Consider the following 15849-nt stretch of genomic DNA (forward strand, 5'->3'; position numbering starts at 1 on the left):
GCCTGGAGCCTGTTTCCGATTCTGTGTCTCCCTCTCTCTCTGCCCCTCCCCCGTTCATGCTCTGTCTCTCTCTGTCCCAAAAATAAATAAAAACGTTGAAAAAAAAATTAAAAAAAAAACAAATAGTTCTACCGGAACAATTCAAGCGATTCTTGGAGAATTGACCGAAGTCTAAGAACTGTGCGGGCAAGCTTCTCTCTCAAAGTGAGAACCCTGTCCACCATAACTGCTGGTGTAAGCAGAAAGTTAGGGGTCCCTGGAAAAATAAAAAGGAGACGTAGCTTTCTTGATATAAAAACAGTCGTTTTAGGCGCCCCCACCGCCACCTTGTGAAAGGAGGTAAGAACCAACAGCTGCTATCGGGCGAAGAAGAGACAGTCTTATCAGAGACAATAAATCAGTGGTAAATCTCCCAGTGCTGATTCAGAAGATGGACTTGATGCACATTCTTGAGTCATCTTTCCTCTGCCAGACCGAGTGGAGTCCGAGACCTAGGGATGCTGACCCTTGCCGGCCCCCTTGACCTTGACCTGAACTCTGTCACCTCAAGATGACTTCTGCCCCAATTCCACGCTGTATTCCCCACTGTGCAAGTCCCTTCGTGAATACGTATCACCCTTAGCTTTAAACTTCCCCCATTTTGTTGTTTAGGGAGACACTGCTTTGGGAAAGATCCCTGGTGTTCTCTTTTATCTGTTGCAAGTAAAATCGTTCTTCTTCCTCGTCTTTGGCTTGGCTGTCTTGTGGCTCGACACCCACGGAGAGGTGAGCCCAGTTTCAGGTAACAATGGGATATGCATCGTACATCTTCAGGGTCAGGGACCTGATCGCCTGAGGAGAGCCCGATCCTCCCTCTCTTTGCCTTGCACTTTTCAAGTTTTTTAAATTTATTTTTATTTAGAGAGGAGCGCGTGCACACGCACGAGCAGGGGACAGGTGGAGAGAGAGAGAATCCCCGGCAGATTCTGCACTGTCAGCGTGGAGTCCGATGCGGGGCTTGAACCCACAAACCGCGAGATCTGATGATGACCTGAGCCGAAACCAAGAGTCGGGACGCTTAACCGACTGAGCCACCCAGGCACCCCTACCTTGCACTATTTTAACCACAGTCGGTACCCTCAAAACTCCCACCTACTCTATGGAATCAGCTGTGCCATCAGGAAAGGTTCAAAACCCGCTGTTGGAGATGATCTCCCTCCCGCCTGATCCTGTAAAAGTGGGGTTTAGACTAACCACCCTCCTTCCCAGAGGAATCCCCGTAGGTCACAAATCGGCACACCCTAGACCTCGTTGCTATGCGTTAACTACATATCTCAGTTTGAAGCATTCCTCTCTCCACCCGTTACCCCTGAGGTCCCACCTCACTCTCTCATCCCAGCGCCTCCAAGACTGACAGCCTGTTGACCCTCTTCTGTCCACCACTCTCTCGCAGCCTCCCTTCCAGCCACAGCTTCCTGGAGGGAAGGAGACAACACGCTGAACGGTCTCTCTTTCCATCCGTGACCGAGCAACCTTAAGTGCCCCGTGGTAGCATGTGGCCACCCTCCTAACCTTCTAGATCTCCCTGAAATGAACACCCTTTTACTGCCGTCCCCCACCCCACTTCCAATCCCTCTCAAGCCTCCCTTTTCCTCGCGTCTCCCTTGCGTCTTTTGTCACCGGGAGAAGCCAAGCCGTCCACGGAGAGCTGCACACGATCGCCGCAGCACCTACTGTGCACCAGGCCCTGCTCGGAACCCCTCGCACACTGGCTGCATGTGCACAGGAGCAGCCCCGTGGAAGGCACAGCTGCCCCTAGCCCACAGGAGAGAAACTGAGGCAGCCAGGTTAGGGAACTCGGCTAGGATGCAGCCAACCCACCTGGTTAACCCTGGCTCTCTCGCCCCTTTCCCGGTGTCTGTGCCCCGGGGTTCTGTACCATCCCGTCAAAGGGTGATCCTCTGCCCACGCTCTGGGCCCCACGCCCTCTGGCTCCTCAGGTCCCTGCGGCCACCCCGCCCCTCCCCCTCCCGCTCCTCTCCACGCCCACTAGCACCCAGACCTCTTCAGAAACCAAGCCTCCCAATTCCAGGTCTGCCTCCAGCCTGCACCCAACCTTCTGCTCCCTTTTACTATACAAAAGCTCTTGGAACAGCATCTTTACTCCCGGCTAGCCCTGTTCTTCCTATTCTCCCTCGAACCCACCCCATCAGACCCTGACAAAAACAAACGATGGTCCCTTCCCAGGCCTGACCCTTCTTGACGCCTCCACAGCGGATCCACACAGCCCATGGCTCCTTTCTCCTGGAAGGACCCTCTTCCTGTAGCTTCCATGACATCACACTCCTGGTTTCTGTCCTAGCTCACGGGCTCGCCCTTCTCAACCTCTTTTCCTGGATCCTTCTCATGTCCCCAGTCTCTATATATTGGGGTGTCGCACGACTTATCCCTGCATCTCTACTCACTTCCTAGAGGAACCCATTGCCAACTCCTGGCCTCAAACGCATTCGGTTCTTTGTTCTCAAACTTGTACCTGAACTTCATCCATAAGCCCCAGACTTCTATACCAACTGCCTACACATCCTCTCTCCTTGGAAGCCTAATGAATGGACATCTCAGACCTAAGAGAGCCACGATAAATTTGTGACGTCCCCCAACATCTTCCCATGGTCTTCCCCTTCTCCGTAAAGGGCGGTGGTCATGAGAGGCCCTGGTGGCCTCCAATGAACCACAGCTCCAGCTCCTGGAATGCACACTTGCTTTGATCGGTACAGGGGAAGTGACACTGTGCCACTTTGGAGGCTTGGGTTTTATTGCTTATTTATTTATTTTGAGAGAGACACGGAGGGGCAGAGAGGGAGAGAGATAGAGAATCCTACAAACCATGAGATCATGACCTGAGCCGAAATCAAGAGTCGGACGCTCAACCGACTGAGCCACCCAGGCGCCCCCAGGAGTCTAAGTTTTAAAAAGGCTTATCAGCTTCACTCTTGTCCTCACGGGAACTTTGAGCCACCGTGTAAGATGTCTGGCTTCCCAGCTAGACAGACCATGTGAGAGGGATACAAGGAAAGAGAGAGAGAAAAACAGAGAGATCCTAAGACTTCGTGGAGAGAGAGAAGCCCAGCTGTCCCAGCCAAGTCCAGCCCACAACCAACCGGCCAACTGACGAGAGACACACGAGCGACCTTGGGCAAGACCGACAGCAGAACTGCCCAGCTGAGCCCAGCTCAGATGGTGTGACTGTGAACAAACAAAATGGTGATTTTCAGCCACTACATTTGAGGTGGTTAATCCCTCAGCAGCGGGGAACTGAAACAAAGGGCAGCGCTAGCTTTTCTTATTCCGGCTGCTCAGATCGCAACCTTAAGAGTCATTCCTTATTCCTCTTTCCCTCACACTCCACATCCAATCCACACGCAGTCGGCACATCCATACCCTATCGGGACATCTGCCACTCCGCCATCATCTCTCACCTCCTCCCCGTTTCTACTCTTTCCCCTGCTGCCCGCACCCCACTCCTCGCCCTGCCCCAGTTTACCTTCCAACCCAAGAGTCAAAATAAGCCTTTAAAAGTACAAGAAAGGCCATGCATTCCTTTGCTCAAAACTCTCCAGTGGCCACCACGCCGCTCAGAGAAACATCCCAAGTCCTTACAGCGTCCTAGGAAGCACCCACCCCCACCCCAGCCGCAGCCCTCCTGTCTTGCCAACTTCCTTTCCCGCCAACTGGGGCATTCTGATTCGATCACACTGGCGTCCCTGCTTACCCGCAACATGCCCGACAAGGGCCATCACGGGCCTTCTTCACCCGCTGTCCCCTCTGGCCAGAACAGACTGCCCTACGCCATCTCCTGCTGACCTCCTCACCCGAATCTCGTCTCTACTCCAGTGTCACCTGGGAGAGTCCACCCTGAGCAGCGTCTCTAGGGGGGCCCGTCCCCGCCTCCACTGCCGGGCTCTGCTTCTCTGCACTACTCTTCCCTTCTCTCGTTTGCCGCCTGCCGCCTTCCGTCATCACCCGAGCTCTCGGAGGGTGTGGAATCGCAACGTTTTGTTCACTGCCGCATTCTCGGCATCTAGAACGCTACCTGGCAGGTAGGCTGCTCAACGAATATGCGAGCACAGGCGCTACTAAACGTTGCCTTTCACGTTCCCGAAAACTAGGCTGAAAAGGTCGGCTACTGCCAAAGCTCCAAACTGTATCCCGGGGCCCCGCTCCCTGGAGCCCAGGTTGGAGCAGAGCAGCTCCTGAACACGACGTGGCGTGTCTCACCAGCTTCAGGCCCTCCAAAGCTTTCCCGCTGCCCTCAGGATCGGGTTCACCCAGCTCCACGTGACCCACAAGTCCCCGCAGGATCTGACGCCACCACCCACTCCAGGTTCAACGGTGCCACTCACCAGCACATGCTGCACTCTGGCCACACCGCCTCATGCTCGGCAGCTTTGCCCATGCTGTTCCCTCCACCAGGAACGCCCTTCCTCTCACTCCTTCCACTAATGCCCACTCATCCTTCAGGCTCAACCTGAACGTCCCTAACTCAAAGAGCCCTCCTGTGGCCCACCATCTTTCTGCGGGTCCTCCTTTCTCCGTCTCCTTTCCAGGCTCCCCGCGATTTGTGGTCACGCAGCAGGTGACACAGCGGAGGTACTCACCGGCAACCCGGGGTTATGGAAGGCCGGCCGAGGAAGGAGGGCGCACAGGAGTGCTTCCAGAGGCAGGACCAGCCGCATGTTTTGTGGGGCAAAGTGAAAAATGAAAACGGAAGTCCCCTTCTTCATAACTCTTAAGAATTTCAAGAGAGCAACAGCAGAACCTTCAATCCAGCATGGGATGCCTCTGGGCATGGGGGGCTGTGGGACTCCACTGGTCACACGTCCACGAAACCGGCCCTGTCTGGTGGCCACAGTTCATTAACTAAGGCAAAATGCGGCACCAGATGCCCACGCGTGTCGGTGACTTGTGGACGTGTCAATACTTCCCACTTCCTGAAAGATGGAGCGATACAGTTGTTTCATGGGGAGGGACCAGAGCTCCATTCTGGAGCCAAAGAAGATTTACTCTGCCTGCTCATCGGAGGCTCCGTTCGGGCTAAGTGCTTCCATTGCCAAGTTAGCACGAGCTTAACTTAATGGCTCGGGCAAACGTCAAGAAGAGAAAAGGCGACAATAAGGAAAGAGGGCCTTTCGTCAACCTTTCTCTGATGCAGTGGAAGGCGTACCTCTTCCTCTCACAAGTATTCCAGCTCATCAAACCTTCCCTTGCTTTTTGAATAATAGCTTCTCCCCAGCAAAAAAAAGTGAATGAGCTATGGGCCAGAAAAGCTTTTCTCTCAAAGAGCCCACTGAGTAGTGGATAAACATAACATTTGCTCTTTTCGGAACGAACCATGGCTCCAGAAACGCACAGCAATTATATCCTAACAAAATAGTAACAGAAGATGCACAGTTCCTAGGATTTATTTTTAAACAAAACAGCCGTAATGTGGTATCTCTCAGACCCTCAACCTGCTGGAAGTCAGTCCCTTCGGCCTTTTACTGTATTATTCCACATCTGACCTGGACAATTTCAGCGACTCTGACGTTCTCTTTCCTATACCCTCCATGATTCTACATCGCTGTTTTACAAATATTTTTTTTAATACGATCCACAAGGAGAATATGTTTTACGTTGTGACCCACTACACGTGTCAACCGAACTAAGATAAAAATTTCGTGTGCAGCGCGCGCTGAGATTTTCCGTCGTTATTTGATTTCATTTTTTAGAAGTGATCATCTGACCCTCTACGTTGGTTTTATAACCGACTAAATGGGCCACGACCCACAGTTTGGAAATGTGGTTTTAGATCATACCGGTGTAATTACCCACATTCCTTCCACCAGATCTTAACTCAAGCTCTACTCAAGTGTCTATGAATCCACAAGAATAAAAGCAGTAGCTTTTTAAAAGGCAAGCATTTAAATGATCCCTCTAGTAAAAAGGACAGGAGCATTCTACAGCTACAAGGCTGAAATGTAGGGAATCAGGCAGGATAATGCAGAACAGGTCCTCACAGCTTGACGGGCAGATCGAAGAAGAGGGCGGAGAGCGGCCAAGGCAGGGAACCTTCTGAGGTCAGGCCTCCCCAGTGTGAAGCCACTGTTTTGTTTAAAGTGCCACTTTTCCCCAGAATATCAGACACACTCACATTCAAACACAGAAAAACACTGTGCAGAAAAGGCTTTTCTGTCATCTTTGAAGCTCCCAACTCCTCTGCATCTTGTCATCTTCCTCTTCAAAGAATCTCCCACCCCCCCCCCCACCCCGTTCTCTGGAATCCAGACCATTCGTGACAGCCAAACAAACCAACTACCCTCAAGGCGGCTTCCCTGGGCGATGCCTTCAGTGGTGTTGACCCTCTCCGGTATGTCCACGTTCGTCTGGCTGGCCTTCAGGTTCTAGAACCTCCATTCCCCAGCCCACCACGGGTCTCTTCCCAGTAGCTGTCCCTCTACAGCCCTGCTCACTCCCTCTCATCTCACCACACGCTTCCAGGGAGGCAACGGGACTCAGTATCTGGCTAGAAATGCAACCAGCTGGGCACCCCGGCCCTATGCCACCGTACAACCCTTCAGCCACGTACAACATCGCTTTCCCTGCTTGCCTCCAGAAGGAAGCTCCCGCTCAGGGCGAGGGAGGATCTCTATGGGCTCATCAACTCAACCATCAGTAATCAGGACACTGGGTTCTCCTGACGCCGTCCCTCAGGAAGAATCCTGGCCGAGCGCAGCACCAGGGAGAGTCAGCTGCCCTTCTGCCAAACAGCAGGTCTGTTTCTCTGCAGGTGGATCGTGGGATCTGAATCCCCAACAAGGTTGCCGCTGGGGACTAGCTGTCAAAGCTAACGCCAGCTGGCGGCAGGCTGCGGCCAGGCGCACAGTGGCCTCACGCCTGGGTCCGCCATTTTCCTTCCCCCTGCCGTTCTGTCTGTGGCCCACAGGCCGCATCTGTCTCTACACCTTTAATTTTTTCTGGCACACAGCAGGAAAGCAAGAAGTCCTACGTTGAATTTTCCCTACCAACTCCTGTGCTTCCTCTCGTGCTCTCCCTGCCCTGCTAAAGCCGCAGCTTCTCCAGGGAGTCAAATGCCAGGCTCACACTCTGAGATGAGTACTGACGTAAAACAACACATCCTTTCACATCATAACCGGGATACCTGCGCCCGAGTGCCTCTCTGGCCTTTGCCCCGCCCTGTTTTCCCAATCTCACCACGGCGAAGAGAATGAGAGCAGGGAAGGCTTTGGCGGGGGGCGGGGGGCGGGGTGAGGGAAGACAGAACCCAAGCCACTGGCCGCAGACCCAGCGGGACGCGCCAACCTACCTTGGTCAGATCCATTCCCAGTTTGAGCTGTGAAATGAGATGAAGAATTATACTACGCTGATCCTCCATGGCACCCAATTCTGTCTCTTCTTTGTCTTCAGTGTCACTGTCCTCATCTTCGGACAAAACCAGTTCAGGGCCCGAGTTTGGCTAAAACAAGATCATCGATACAAATCACCAGCTGGTCCAGCAGAAGTCAGAAGCACAGCACAGGGACCCACAGGCTCAGCAACGACAGAAGGAGCTCAACCCTGCCCCAGAAAGAGTTTCTCCGTGAACCAGTGCTATTAGCCATATGGGGCGACAGAGGGACCCTTTCCGGGGGTGCGGGCCCTTTGGGCGGGGCCGCCCACCGCACGCCCGTTCATTTTCCCCACCATGCGCCCTATCCGTAAACTTTCCGACCTAAGGACCTTACCCAACAACAACAACAACAAAAGTTTTCCGCTCAAGAAGCTACATGGGTCTGAGCTCCCTTACCTGGACTATTCCCATACGATATTCTATTAACTTGCACAACCCAGAACCCCTTATATCTAACGTAAACTTTTCTGTTTCATAAGCGAAAGGCAGATGCTCCTGGAATTGACTGAAATTACCTTAGTGACGAGAAAATTTACTCTGAGACTGTTTCTACTCACATCACTTAATATCGCTGCGGCAAGTGTGAAAAAAAAAAAAAAAGAAAAAAGTCTCAGAGCTGGCATTAATTCAGGAAGGGTGACAAAAATAAACATTTAAGGAGAAACACCAAAATTTTACAATGCTCACATTTGTGCTCTCCAACAGACCCTGCTTTTCCTCACTGCAAGTTCATTCATTCCATTGCTGGATTCCGATTGTTCAAATTGCGTAGGAAACAGGCAAGTGGCGAGCGGAATGTGCAAGAGGGCTGAGCACCACATTTTCCAAGTCCCAGACATCAACAACTCTGGCTACAATGGATAGTTGTCCTTGGAATTCTATTGAAAGAGGTAAGCTTAATTCCCCTTTCCACATTTACCTGTGTTCTTACGCTGCGTGTCCATACATGAGCCGATGCACTCTGCAAACACATTACACAATTGTTTCTAATTACCGATGACAGGTCAGGCCAAAACACTTAGTAGACACAAACGCAGCAGCTCAAGGTATTTAATATAAATAGACACAGACTTGCCCATACGTCTCTGCCAAAAGTAATGATTTAGCAACTCCATGAGGCCCCTCTCCTTTTATCTAAAGGCACTTCCAACACCCAAAGGTTATCTTATAGAGATTGAGGTGGCTGTAACTGACTCGCCTGACCTACACGTGCTGGCCATTCCTTACCGACACTCCACGGAGAAAACACGATGCTCTTCTCCCCTGGGGTAGGCATTTGAACATTTTCCCATTGAAATAGGCATTTTTCTACAGACATACTTCTCAAGTTATTCTCAGTCACCTCTGAACACCCCCAATTCTGGAGAGACCACTGGGGAGACCTGAATGAAGCCCACGGCGGTAGGCTCTCCCCCCCCAAGAAGAGGTGCGTTTTCCTCCACCGTGTGCCTTGTTCTCCAGTCTCATCGCAATGCGTGTTGTTTGACGTCCCTGGAAAATTGTTTTGCTGGGAATATGCTGAAATAACTGGGGGCCCCGCCCCCCATCCTGCTCCAGAAAGGACTAGCCAGATGAAGTCGGCGGGGACTCGGTTGCCCTGATGCTAAACGCTGGAAAGTCGGAGAAGGAGGGGCTCCGGAGGCCACCCTGCCTCTCCTCTAGCTTCACCTCCTGGACACCCATCTGCTGTGCCTCCGTGCCGGCCGCTGCCAAGGCCGCTGAGCCAGAATGGCTGAAAGGCCAGGAAAAGCAGGGCCACGCTCCCACCAGCCTGCCCCTCCTGACTCTTCGTTCTCCCTCCTCTGGATTTCAGTTTTGAAACGTGGGCCTGTCTCATTGCGCTGGGAGTCTACGGTTCCAATCAGATGCCACTGAAGTCAGAAAGCCCAGACGCCATCCCTCCCCATGGCAAAGGTGCTGCGGTCGCTACTTCCTTCGTGGTGACCTGGTGGGCAGTGGTAAGTTATTAGCAGATTTCCCCTCAATGCAGGGGCGCCTGGAGGAGAAGAGGACAGCGCCCCGGGCATCTTGATTTGGGAGGAAAAAGGACAATCAAAACCAAATCAAGCTACCAGCATGCACCCTCTGGGGGAAGCGGGACGGCGGCATGCAAAGCCCTTAAACGTCTCAACAGGAGAGGTAGCTGCATCTCGAGTGCAATCGCTCCTGCTTGGAATTGAACACGGTACTGAACGCAGTCTGCACAAATCATTTGCTCAAGTGAGGCTGCCAGAAGCTTGATGAGGCAAAGGATGATCCCTTCCTCTGAAAGTGTGATGTCCTATTTGTGCACACACCAGCACACAGGGAAAGCTCCATCCTCCCCACGCGATGCGCCGCACCCGGTGCACCGCGTTCAGAGACGACCCGGGACCACACTCCCTCCTGCTGCCTGCCATGCTCGGAAATTAGACCCAGCTTGTCCCCGACTTCCGGCAGCCAGGAAATCTTTCTACGAGATCCTGCCACGAGATAACTAAGTACGTGCATCAGTGTGCGCACAAACCTCTCCAGCTCCTCCTACTTCAATCCACAGGACATTTCCTCTGTGGCTGGTGATGCCTCTCACAGAGACACTGGCTATGGGAGAGAGAATTAAGGCTGGTGCAGGAGCCCCAGAAGCGGACTCACTCCAGGGGGAATGGAGGCCAGAGCTCGTGGGGGCCCTCAAGTCCTGCCAAGGGGAGAAAAGCCACGAGGAGTCTGACACACATCATTGGCTTGGATCCTCACCCAACTGCCTAAGCTTAACCGAGGATCCAGCCATAGTTTTCTCTCCCAGAACTCCTGGGAATATGCCTGTTTTCTTACGGTAGGATTTGCAAAACCCTCTCCCACTCAAACTCAAGTGAATAATCAGGGTTTAAGAAAAAAAAAAAAAAAAGGAGGCGCCTGGGTGGCTCCGTCGGTTGAGCGTCCGACTTCGGCTCAGGTCATGATCTCACAGCTTGTGAGTTCGAGCCCCGGGTCAGGTTCTGTGCTGGCAGCTCGGAGCCTGCAGCCTGCTTCAGATTCTGTGCCTCCCTCTCTCTCTGCCCCAACCCACTCACATTCTGTCTCTCTCTTAAAAATAAATAAACACCAAAAAAATTTTTCAACAACAAAAAAAAAAGGTGGTTTTTTTTTTTTTTTACCACCAACATTCATCATGTCGTTAATGAACATCTTAGAGGAAAGAAGGCCCCGATTGTACCCACAATGGAACGCGGTGTTTTGCAGGAAGGGGAGACCACCCTCTGCTGGGTCCAAAATGGAGGCACGAGGAGAGAAGGTAGGAGTATCCGACTGGTCAACCCTGTCGGAAAGAGGTCGGCTGGCAATGTACATACAAATCTGCCAGCATCCACAAAGCAGCCACTGTCAACGGGCACCACCAAGAAATGCAGAATTTGAAGGACAAGGCTTCACTGGCATTTTAAAGGCTAAAAGACTTCTTCCCCTTTGGGGTCAAGAGTTTGTCAATTCTGTCTGCTGCGAAATCCAGTGTTTCTCAATCTCAGAAGAACGACCGACCCGGGCCATGGTTTTATAAATGCTGAGGAAGTTCCTAAGACTGAGCAAGAACAATCGTCACATCCTGCCATCCCCCAGAGATCTTTGCAAATGAGCCAGCCCAGCCATAAAAACGTATGCCAACCTGAAGATAAAATGGAATCAGAATACGTCTTAAGGAGAAGCAGGCTTTGGAAAAACGAGGCTTTCAATAAAAACAAAAATAATGAGTCAATATTTCTACCACATGAGCACCTCAGGGCATATGATGCTACAAAAATGAAGTGACTCGTATCTATTAGCAAATAGAGGGAAGGACAAGTAAATGTGACAGACAGGAAAAAGCTTCCTGGCAGCAGGCTGGGGTTCGGGGACACTCCTCGGTGGCTGCAAAGGGACTTGTGCCCCAGAGCAAAGGTTCTTAATCTGGGCATTTTGGACACTCCTAAAAATATCTACCGCTACCTTTGCTATTTGATACAAAAATTGCGTATCTGGACATTTTCTCGAGAGAGACGGCCCACGTTCTCCTTGGATTCCCGGGAGAGGATCTGCCCCTGGGCTGACCTCAGGCCTCTCAAGGAACGAGGGGCCTCAGACCCCGTAAGAGAGATGAACTCTCAGGATGGGACGCGTTCCAGTCAGAGACAGCCACAGGATCTGCAGCCATGTCACCACAGACCTCCGCTTCTCATCTGGCAACGGGCAACACATCCGTGAGGCGGCGGCCAAGGGCCAAAGCCAGAAGCAAAATGGTGACTTGGGTTAGGGTGACGCGGGTTGAACAAGCCTCCTCCAGGGGGACACCAGTGCAGAAGGGAACACAGAACTCTGCTTCCGCCTCTTCTTCGTACCCAAACTCTTAATTCTGCGATACAAATGCAAGTTCCAAGCAAGACGGAAATTCCAAACTATTTTATTCAATACACATATGTAACTGAACTACATTTTGAGTCAGTGCCAGGCAAAACCATGAAACAGACATTTATGTTCGCGGTCCATTCATTTCCCTGCCACGGGTCTCACTCCACCCCCACACCTGCACCTGCTCCCCTTCCTCAGACGAAGTGCATGCAACCCAGCCCTCTTTCTTCACGACCATCTCTCCTCCTTGCTTAACTGGCTCTCAGAGAGCTGAGGCCAACGTGAGTAGTTTGATTTACTAACATTCTCTTTATTCGTAAATGTCTAATAACCTAGTGTCTTAATGCAAAGGGCTGAATCCTTAGATTTGAGGCATTATGAGAGAAGCCTAGGTGGCTACATTATTCGACCTTTAAAGACGACTATTTACTCTTGAACGTGGATCAAGGCCACGCTACAGCCCTTAGATCGCCCACATGCAGGTAGGTGGGCTCTACTGTAACAAAGATTGAGATGGGCACCTGCTGCCATCTGTCGCCCAAATGAGTGCCCTAGAACAGGTATTCTTAAGTAAAGAGTATCTTCATCAGAAAACATACCCACTGAGTTCAAGTGATCTGCAGCTCTCCTAAAAGTCTACCCGACCAAGGACAGAAAATACGGGCAGCTAGACAACGACATCAAATTCTATTCCATCAGCAGGCATGTTGCAGCCCAACATTTTGAGAGGCTGGCATCTCTCCCCCCCCACACTGTTACCTAGGCACAGGGTAAACTGAGTCAGACCCAAGAACCTTGGTATTGAATGGTAAGAACCAAACACTGTCCAGATATCGTCTTTATGGCGAAAATGGGGAAACCCAGCCGTGTCAAAAAGAACATCTGATATTCTGAGGGTCACAGAAAGCTGGACAGTGGGGGAGAAGACCCAAAGCACCACCCTCAGATATCCACCCTCAAACGAGAGAAACCTTATGATATACAGTAGCAGCAGCAGCAGCAGCAGCAGCAGCACAAAGGAGCAACCGGGCAACAAGGTGTCCCCCTACATGACTTATTTCTCACTTCTGCTACTACACAGAACATGCAGTAACATGCAATAATGGCTACCAGGACAAACACACATTTGCTTACTTTACAGATAGGAGTCAACAGACATTGGTTTGCTAGGAAATGAGAGGTTCTAGAAAAAATAGGAAATGTCAAGTCGAAACATGGATAGAGGCCGGGGGGGGGGGGCGGTTCAGAGAGATTGGAAGAAGAGGTAAATGGAAGACAGAGAAAGGTGACAAATAAACACAGCGAATATTAAAAGACAAGCAAGGAGTTCGGAGTGTCTAAGAGGTACAAGTGCCCAGGACCAACTACTGAAACGATTTTTTTGTTCTGATGATAACGGTGTTACCGTTGTTGACGACCTGTATGGAATCCATCAAACCAAGTATTAACTCCCTTATATCTCTAGTCATTTTTTTCACTCCAACATTTATAGCATACTTAACCAAATTATCACAATCATTACTTGATCCTCATTGTTTATCTTCACGTTCATAAAACTTTTATATCCCAAGGAGCCCCATCTAATAGCCAAGGTCACGAACGCCGGCACAGCTGTTTCTGAAGACCCAGTCCAACTTCCTACACAAGTCAATGGAATAGCATTAGCACAGCATGGGGCATACAAAGATGGCCAGCAGTCCAGCAGATGTCACTTGGGGTTTTTCTCCCTCATTCCCCAGTAAGACATTTTTATCACGTGACTCTCAACTGCAAGGCACTCACTGTACCACACGCTTGGAAAAACTATTTCCCCTGAGGACACACACGGACATAAAGTTGTGTCATGTGAATGTAAAACGGCTGTTCCTGATGACCTACTGTCCTTCCCGCGCTTAGCACAGGGGGGATTTCTTCCCCAGAAGAGTCTCTCTTGTGCCTGTTTCCAAGTCCCCCAAAGTAGGCCATCCTCGCTGAGCGGAGGGTCTCCCGGGTGAACGGAAAGATGCTCTCCTCTGTCAGCAGTCATACCAAACGGCGTGATGCCAGACACATGTCTTCAGGTGACGTCTTGGGCAGCTGACGCCCCGTGGCCCTGACGCAGGGCGGCTACTGAAGCCTCCTCGCGTGTACCGCCTTCTTTGTGGAGCCACGTCCGAAGCTGGGTGACCAACTGTGCCTCGCGGGCCACCACCGTATCTGGGGGACCTTATCTTGCCATTTGGAGGTAGGTACAATGAGGCCACTGTGCGGGGGGTAACCCAGGGGAGGAGTTGGCTCTAATCCTTGACAGCTTCAAGCACAAGCACGTCCACACAGCGGGCTTGCCCCCGCTGCCATTTTGGAGACGCTGAGTTGGTTGCCACTGACATCACAATCCTTCTGCTGCCTCCCGGTGGATGCGCTGGCTTTCTTGCTCTAACCACACATACACACACATTTACCACACTTGGCTCGCACCGACTGGAAGGACAGACGCTCTTCCTGAGCAAAGGGGCCAACCTGCAGAAAGGTTCATTTTAAAGAAAAGACACTCTGGAAGGTAGAAGGAAGTCACTTCTGGGGAGGGGAGGGGAGTAGGGGGCATTCGTCATCAGCCAAGATAATCAGGCACGGTTACGCCAAGAGGATGCGACAGGTGTTCTTTCAAAAAATATCCGCGAGAGGCGTTCACAGCAAATAACATCAGGCCTTTTCTCATTCCACAGAGCTGCTCAGAAACCGTTTTTCAACGAAAGCAAGAAAGAAAGGAACTGAGAAGGAGCAAAGAAAACCTTGAGTCCAAGGCAGGGAAGGAAGCGGCAGCGGCAGCGAAGGGGGAGACGACGATCTTGCAGCTGGGGACCTGGGAAGCAAGCGTGCCAATGACAAAGCAGGCGTCCGGAGGCCACAATCCACGCCTCGGCCCCTCCAGCATCCGCGGCCACCAGGAACAGAGGGAAGGGCACATACGTGCCGAGAAGGCCCAAGAGCCAAGCGCTGCGTCCCGTGCGTTATGACACTACGTCGATCGGCAAAAGCCGAGCGCTGCGCAAACCAACCCGGCACGGGATCGGCGGCCCAGCCGAGAGCTCGCCAAGACTCCCTAAAAACGAAGCTATGCCAGGTTGCGGGGCACCGATCACCATGGCCCTAGGCCCGCGAGCAGCACACGCCACACTCTCAAGTTCGCAGGAGGCTTGTGAGCACTGGGGTCAAAGTCTCAAGGAGGAGAAGAGGGAGGGCACGAAAACAGAGGACGTAATCGCCGCAGCGAAGCCGGAGCGATGGCCTGGATGTGAATCCTGAATCCGCTACCTTCCGCCTGTCAGGCTCCAGCTCATCTCTGAGATGGAGGCGGAACTCCCCACACCTCAGGCGACTGCCGAGGGGCCTACAGAAGACAAAGCACAGAAAGTGCTGAGCCCAGAGCGGGGCCCAGGCGAAATGCTCAGTAAGCAAGCACTGCGCTTGGGAGCCTGTGGCTCTCCCACGGGGGCCCGGCGGCACCCGAGGGCGCGGGGATCTAGAAGCCACTGCCACGGCACCCGCGTCCCCCTCGCCATCCCTCAGAAGCTGTGTGATGCTGGACGGGCTCCCGTGGTAGGTCAGCCCCCCCCACGATGAGGACACCGAGGGCTCCGGGGCCGTCAAGGTCTGGGTCCCCCGCACGGTCCACGGCCCTGGCCATGAGGGAGCATTACTTCCGGGATCTAGGGCTGCACCAGTAAGGGAGTCATAGAAATTCCGGAACAAATCACATGCAGGTCCGGGAGCCACAGGAGACAAATACAAAGCGGCAAGGGTCACAGAGCGGCCCACGCAGGAGCCACCCAAGTTCTCTAGAAGGCCCAGGAAAGGGAGGGACAAAACCCCTCTGAGAGCCACTCTAGCATCTCTAGGCTCTGGCGTGAGGAAAAGCAACGGTTTAAGACACAGAAGGCCTCCTCTAGGTGGGCTGAATGGCGAACAGGCACGAGGGCTGCAAGAGTTACCATCCCCCGAACTGCCTCCAACGCCCCCATCAGCTACTAAAGACACAGGATGCTGAAGACCTGGTCTCCGCATTTGACCAGCTGGTGACCCGCTGGAGG

At 52.3% G+C, this 15849-nt stretch overlaps 1 protein-coding gene across 1 annotated transcript in view; it reads right to left on the bottom strand.

Moving 5' to 3' along the window:
- OSBPL10 (oxysterol binding protein like 10) overlaps positions 1–15849 on the bottom strand; it is a 314732-nt gene that overhangs the window by 28726 nt on the left and 270157 nt on the right. Inside the window, exon 7 of the mRNA XM_043595604.1 lies at positions 7340–7489. Within this exon, the coding sequence (XP_043451539.1) occupies positions 7340–7489 (150 nt within the window). The remainder of the gene's footprint in view (positions 1–7339; positions 7490–15849) is intronic.

The sequence above is a fragment of the Prionailurus bengalensis genome, chromosome C2 (assembly GCF_016509475.1).
Source record: "Prionailurus bengalensis isolate Pbe53 chromosome C2, Fcat_Pben_1.1_paternal_pri, whole genome shotgun sequence".
Taxonomy (NCBI): domain Eukaryota; kingdom Metazoa; phylum Chordata; class Mammalia; order Carnivora; family Felidae; genus Prionailurus; species Prionailurus bengalensis.